This window comes from Triticum urartu, chromosome 7, assembly GCF_003073215.2.
Source record: "Triticum urartu cultivar G1812 chromosome 7, Tu2.1, whole genome shotgun sequence".
Lineage (NCBI taxonomy): Eukaryota > Viridiplantae > Streptophyta > Magnoliopsida > Poales > Poaceae > Triticum > Triticum urartu.
In genome coordinates this window covers 669,408,614-669,416,150 of record NC_053028.1, presented here as the reverse complement: position 1 = coordinate 669,416,150, position 7,537 = coordinate 669,408,614, and the positions used below count along the sequence as shown (strand labels likewise).

The 7,537-nt window shown below is 49.5% G+C and overlaps 1 protein-coding gene across 1 annotated transcript; it reads left to right on the top strand.

The window, feature by feature from the left end:
• The first annotated feature begins 5,171 nt into the window (after nucleotides 1-5,171).
• On the top strand, nucleotides 5,172-7,192 carry LOC125521684. The gene has a single exon (XM_048686738.1). It carries the CDS (start codon nucleotides 5,836-5,838, stop codon nucleotides 6,433-6,435), a length of 600 nt encoding a protein of 199 aa, XP_048542695.1. The 5' UTR covers nucleotides 5,172-5,835; the 3' UTR covers nucleotides 6,436-7,192.
• The last annotated feature ends 345 nt before the right edge of the window (nucleotides 7,193-7,537 follow it).

Here is a 7,537-nt window from a genome sequence, read left to right as displayed (position 1 = left end):
AAACAACAAGTGCAGACTTGGAATGTAGGGGGAATAGAACTCCGAAGTTAAGCGTGCTCAGGCTAGGGGAGTGAGAGGATGGGTGACCGGTCGGGAAGTCAGGCGATTTGGAATGAGTGATCCACACTTGAGCTCTTAAGAGAGGTGATTAGAGACTAAATCATCAAATAATTCAAAAAAGTTAAAAATTGAAAAAAAATCAATTTTTTTTCCAAAATTTTCAAAAAAAACCTTTAGTACCTGTTGGTAACACCACCAGGGCGCGAGCTCACACCACATGGTGGCACTTTAGCGTTGGTTCGTGCCGAACCGGTACTAAAGGGGGGGGGGGGGCTTTAGTGCCCACCCCCTAGTGCCGGTTATGGAACCGACATTAAAGGCCCTTACTAACCGGCGCTAAAGCTCCGTTTTCTACTAGTGAGCTGTGGCATGCCCCACATGTACTCTGATAGTTAGGACCAACTTGACAAAACATGCTCATTTTTTTCTTAAATGGTAAAATTGTGGCACAAGACCGGTGAATATATCTTAAATTTAGTAATTCTTGCCGAAAATGTCAAACAAGATGAAAACCTATAATTTACTAAGAAAAACTATATCGGGAACTCGCTAGAAACCCAAAATAAGTGTAACACAGTAATAAAATTCCTTGAATTGAATAGAACATGTAATAGTTTTGAGACATAGACGGAATTAAAACAGAGTATAATTCAACCACCAAATTACTCACAAAACTACGCAGACTAGATAAATCTGTATGAATCTGGGCAGCAGCAAGTCTCTGCAGGGTGGTCCACAGTACCTGACCATCAATTGCAAAGAAGGAACAAATGAAGATTAGTTGGCAATCCTGTCCGCTACAGCCAGCAACAGTGGTTGCCCTGTGGATATTGATTTGGTCCCTCTCACTCTCAGGCAGCGATGATGAGAGGCCATCTAATTTATGGCAGACCCACAGAAGCATCTCAACCCCACGCCATTTGTGGCAGATGCATGGGCAGATTTTATTCATTCAGGGAGGCCATCTAATTCCATTATTCCATGCAAAAAGGGCCAAGGGAAACGTCAAAATTTTGGAGGCAAATGTACTTTGAATTTCGAATGTACTCCCACGTACATTACTTACTTATCTACGTTCATTCATTACTTTGATTTTAGTTCCTCCATCATTTTGCCAGACTGACAGCAAGCACCACACTTCTGCATTCTATCCCTCTTGTCCTCCTAGAAGGGATGTCAATGGGTAAGGTATGCGTAGGTATAACCCCCTTCTGCCTAAACCCATGCACATCGAAATCTTCTATACCCATCCACTTCTATACCCAAGGAGACAGCTTGATACTCATGCCCATGTCATCGGGTATCCAACACATAATGGGTATCCCATGGGTACAATAAATAACATCTAGATTTTGAAAAAAACAGGGAAAGGGGTGTAAAACTCAGGCGATGATTGGCGAGCGGTCTAGCACCGACACGGCTTCTTTCAGTGTGGTGGCCTCTTGGAGGCAACAAAGGAGTACGAGCTGCGGTTGGTGGAAGCCCAGTGCAGTGGGAAGTAGAGGTGTGAATTGGGGATCGCTGGATCAAGAGTTGGACAAGAGTTTGGTGGTGATGAGTAGAGATATCATCATTTCAAGGAGTCACATAGGACATAGAAGGAGTCGCGAGCTAGTGCATGCGGGCCTATGGGCTATTGTCGGTTTGAGGAATAAGGTGTTTAGATTGGCCCATAGGAGTTGGATATGGACGTTACATGTCATATTCCATTTATTCATTTTTTTCTAGGTACACATTGAGATATTCATGGACGCAATTTGATACCCATGCCCTAAGAATATATTTTACGGGATACCCATTACTGTGGTCATAAAATCTCACCAAGTCTTGCTCATGTGTGCTGTTTGAGGGTAGAGTACCAGTGGTTACCCATGCAAAACTGCCATCCCTAGACCTAGATAGCCATAGTGTACGTACTACGTACTACTGGTCCATATGTAGTTAAGGCGTAGAGCTAACTTGTTTGTTTATTTACGTCAGCATTAACCTCACTTTGAGTAACCTTGGCAGCAAAGAATAAATAAATACCACAGGGTATTGGCATGCATGTGCCCAAGCAGGTCTGTGCAGAAGCCGGCAGAGAGGCATCTAGAGGCAGAAAGAGCATACTAGCTGCTTTTGACACTTAACGGTGTGTCTCTCTTTGTGAAAAAAGCCTCATTTTGACTGCGAGGTAGATAGTGACACTGAAACCCAGAAGCTCCAGCCTCCACGTTCTTTCTTTCCTTTTCTTTTCTTTGTTTCTGCAGCCACTGTAATCCTGGTCTGCACATCTGACTAGTGGCTACAGATCGACCATCCACACATGCCGCAGCAGATCGCAAGATATATATATAAACAGCAAAATTCACATAAATATGTTACACTCTTCGATGCAAGAGCGAGATCGGGCATGCAGCAGGAGCGTTGTGTGCGGTGTGCCCCCCTCCGTTTCTGTCACCGGACACGGCAGCGTGGCGGCCATTAAAATTTTGCAGGTCAGCTTGAATGCCGGCCTAGTTTACGTGGCTACGTACGTGACCAGCTGCATGCATGCACATGCTGAAAACGGCCGGGGAGGATGCGTCTGCGCCGCACGCTTCCCTTCGCTGACCGTCGATCCCAAGGGGAGCCCTACGTCCTGCCTGCGCTTCTGGTACGCCATAATACGTACGTACGTTTATTTGCAAGTTTTATTGCGCGCTGTCTTTCTTTATCAAGAAAAGAAATTAAAATGGCCGTCCTCTCGTTGAAAAAGATTACACTGCTTCAAACAAGATTCTCCTGTTGCAGTGGCTCTGAAATTGACACGGAGTATGCAGAACGAAACGATGGGACTCATTGCAGGCTGTGCAGTCCATCTGACGGCTGGCTGAGAGCATCTACAACCGGACTTAGGCAAAAATCCGGCCTCTCAAACGCTCACGGACGCGTCCAGATGCGTCCGCCCGCACATTCACATACTGTAAATTTCAATCCTCGAATCCATACAATCCATACACGTCGATCATACGATACAAATTGTCTGAATGCCAAAGTTTGAAACAAAGCAAAGCAAATCATAGTTTAACAAATCGGACATGAAAAAATGAAATCAATGTCCGAGCATGACAGATGACCTTGGATCACTGGCTCCGTGCCCGAATGAGCTGCGGCGAGTCACACATGTCGACCGTCGGCATCTGCGTGGGCGGAAAGCTCTCCGGAATGGCCTAGCCGGCGCTCGGATCATCCTGTGTCCCAAAGAGGGCGGACAGCGTAATCCGCGTAGGCGCTCAGAGGGAAGGGGTGCGAGGATCCGGGCGCGGCGCAGGAGACAGCTGCTCCACCATGTCCGAACCTCTCTGCGACACTGCCGCCGCCTCCCTCTCTCGCTGTCGGCGTCGCCACAACTTGCAGGCGATGTTCTCCGCCTTGCAAGTCGGCGCTGCCGACACCGCGCCTCCGACAGACGAGGCGGACTGCGTCTCCGTCGTGGCGGTGTGGCTCGGGCAGTACGACATCTCCGGTGGTGGATCGGGGCCGGAGGTGAGGATTGGGAGCAAGGGTGGAGGTCCGGGCGCGAGAATGGTCTGAGGGCGGATGGAGAAGGAGGAAGGGTTTGATGGATTTGGTGTAATTTGGAGTAGGGTCGGACTGTTGGGTTCGACGTGGCAGACGTGCCCAGGCCCCCCATAGCCGCCCCATATTTGGGCTGGATATGGGGGGTGCGGTCAGCCCAGGCATTTGAGAGGCCCGTCTGAACCAGAAAAATCGTAACCGGGCAGCGACCGGACGGCCTGCCCGGGTGTTTAAGACGGATTTGAGGGGTTGGTTGTAGATGCTCTGACATCGGGGTGGGATGATCTAGCGGTGCAAGATTATAAAAATGCTAGATCTACGTACGAGCTACGTGAAGTTACGTAACATGCCTTAACTCATCTCTTCGCCCCCTGATTTCAACTGGGGGTGAGGCCCCTTCACTTATTTTCTCTAAATCAAAATGTGCCACCTAATCAGTTACGTTAATTACGTAGGAATCCTTACGTAGGTGTAGCATTACTGCAAAATTATTGCCTCATGGTGCAGCCTGCTGTGCAAAGGGCGTGGGGCCTACCTGCCAGTGGTCCCCAGGAAAGGCCTTAAGCGTGAGAGAGGAAGCATGCACCAGCACCTACAGCCCGCTAGTATGAGCCATGCATGGCAGTATGACACAGCCACGTGAACCAGCCACCCTCTAGCTAACTCCTATTTGCATCGCCATTTTTCTGCCTTTGCAACTTGACGCATTGGATTCCTGCATCCTCATTCATGCATCGTTTGTTTATAAAATGTTGTCTGTAATCCAATCTCCATCTTTTTGCAGCAGTACTAATTTTGCCAGAAAATCTGCTGAGTATAGTACTAGTTTCTAGTCGGTGGCAATAGGACAGATCCATGCATGTGTATAGCACACGACATAAAGCATCCAGCTACGCAAAATTGATGGGATCATGGGAGCCATCTGCTCTAAACAAGCAATACCCATGGCGGCAATTAACCATAGTTGTCCTCCTAGCTACACACTGTCTTGAGAACCACTCCACTCTGCATAGCAATACAGATCATGCATCGTCCTTTTGCCTACTACTCCAATAGTGCATGTGCATGGATGTCCTGGAGTTTAACTTCACTGTGCCGCTGTAAACATCCTTCTGCATCTGTGAAGAGGGTACGAGAGGGTACAGAGAAATTAACCCTGGGGCTGTCAAAATTCAGGCTCCGGCCCCTGCCTGCCGGCATCCTTCTGCTTCATGCTGCTCCTGATCCGTATTTAACCCTTTTCTCCAAGAGAGAGAGAGAGAGAGAGAGAGATCATGGTGGAGAGAGAGATGGAACATGGTAGATCATGCCTTTGCGATCTTTTTTTTTTTGGAAAAGAAGGATTACCCCCGGTCTCTGCATCAGAAGATTGCATGCAGCCATATTATTAAACGAAAGGTCCAAAAAGGTCTCCGATGAAGTACAAATGTGCTTGAGGCTAGGTGTTTAGTTATCAGAACGATGCATGTAGCCATATTATTAAGCGAAAGATCTAAAAAGGTCTCTGATGAAGTACAAATATGCTCGAGGCTAGGTGTTTAGTTATCAAAACGATGCATGTAGCCATATTATTAAATAAAAGATTCAAAAAGGTCTCTGATGAAGTACAAATATGCTCTAAGCTCAAAACTAAAAGAAGATAAAATTTGCCACAACCGGCTAAAATAAAACTAGATAATTAAACACCTAGCCTATTACTGAACCACCATCTAAATCAATTATAGATATCCGAACAACCATCTCCCACCTGGTACATCCAGTATCCAAAAGCTCCGCTTGATACGATGCATGATCCGGGCACATGGAGTCGTAGTAGGCAAAAAGGACGATGCGTCGATGCATGCAGAGTGGAGTGGCTCTCAAGACAGTGTGTAGCTAGAGTGGAGTGTATTTTCTCTCTCTCCCATGGCCATGAGCGATGATCTATTTAACATGCGCCCGTCCTTGGGTTGTTGCTTGCATATAATTCTGTTCCTCGCTTGCTTCTCCTTTACTTATTTAGCCAAGTTACCCTTCTCCATCATCACCTCCACGACGCCTGCCTCCTCCCTCCCTCCCTCCTCCTCCTTCACGCTCCTTCAAAAGACCACGCACAAGCACAGCACAGCACAAGCAAGCAGTCACACTACTGGCAAGCTCCCCAGCTCAGGCAATTCTCTCGCATAAACTACTACGTGGCTCTCTTGGCAGAAGATCTAGAGCAGCGGTGGGATCTGCGCGCGCGCACCAGCTTCGATGGGCCTCGACGTCACGGAAATCTCTGAATTGGCGGCGCTCCGGCCGATCCAGACGGCCGTGAGCGGCGCCCGGGCAACGGCAGCGCCGGGGGCGGAAGATGACGCTCCAGCCGCCGACACCGGCTGCGTCACACCCAAGGCGAGCGGCGCGCGGTCAGCCGCTGCAGGAGGAGCAGACGACGACGACCCTGCCGCCAGCGCCAACAACGCCTGCTTCACACCGAAGGCAAGCGACTCCATGGCCATGCTGCCCATTGCGCCACTGCAGGAAGACAGCGTCGGCTTCTCCACGGCCACGCCGCTGCCCACGGGCGGAGAAATTGGGCGGCGAGATGGCTGCGCCGCTGCAGGCGACGAGAGCAGCTTCACCACGCCGACGACAGCCTACAGCACGCTGGTGCCGGCCACTGTGTGCCCACCGGCGCCGCGGAAAACGGCTGCGGCGCCGACGAGGAAGCGGGCGCCGCTGCAGCAGCGGCTCTTCTATCCGGTGCCGCGCGATCTGACCACCGTGTTCGTGGCCGTGCCGCAGTGCCCGCCGCCCGCCAAGAGGATGCGGGCGCACGTAGCGGAGTCATATGTGCCTCTAGGCACGTGACGATGCTGCCGCCGACATCGCCTGCGTCACTCCCAAGGCAAGCGTCCAAGCGACTCCATGGCGCCACTCCAGCAAGACCTCGGCGTCGATGTGATCGGCCTGGCCACGCCGTCAGCCACGGGTGAATGAATCGGGCCGCGAGACGGCTGCAAGTATAGCGCCACTGCCGGCGACGAGGACAGCTTCACCGCGCCTATGAAGGCTGACAGCGCATGATGCCGGCGACGGTGTGCCCGCCCACGCCGCGGAAGTCGGCGCCGGCGCCAACGAGGAAGCTGCGCCGCTGCAGCAGAGGCTCTTCTTCTACCCGGTGCCTCGCGACCTGACCGGCGTCTTCGTCGCCGTGCCGCAGCGCCCGCCGCCCGCCAAGAAGATGCTGGCACACACACTTTCTCTCGTTCCAGCAGTTCAGCACTCCGCGCCCGCATGCATGCTAGTCTGCGCCTCTCCGCGCCACATTGTCGCGACCGCGAGTGCAGGAAGTAAGGCCAGTCACAGTGGCAGTAAATTAGATAGTAACACAGTGCACCTTGAGAATTTTTTGCTTATGTATCAAATAGTTAATGAGAAGTAGTAAGGCTGGCCATAGTGGGGGTAACATAACTAGTATCATATACTTGGGATTTGCAAACATGCTTATGTGGCAGGAAATTAAAGAAGAGAGAGAGGGTCATAGTAATATAGATAGATACCGTAACATAATAAATGTTATGCTACTATGTGTCATGCATGGCAATAAATAAGACCATCTATAATACTACTTTATGATACTATGCACTATGGATGTAGTATCATACACTAGTATCATATGCATGATACTAGTATATGTTACTCCTCACTTTGACCAACCTAACATAATATGTTACTGTAACATAACGCTTTCCAAAATAACATGAGTCTACAAGCTATTAAATAAGGTCACATATAACACTAATACTATATTATTTTGCACTATGAAAATAGTAACTTAAACTAGTGTCATGCATATGACATTAGTCTAAATTACTCTTCACTATAACCAGCCTAATTCTTCAGAGAAGATGCTGGCGAACAAGTAAATATACGAGCCACGAGCTCGCACATAAGACAAGGTTGTAGTTGA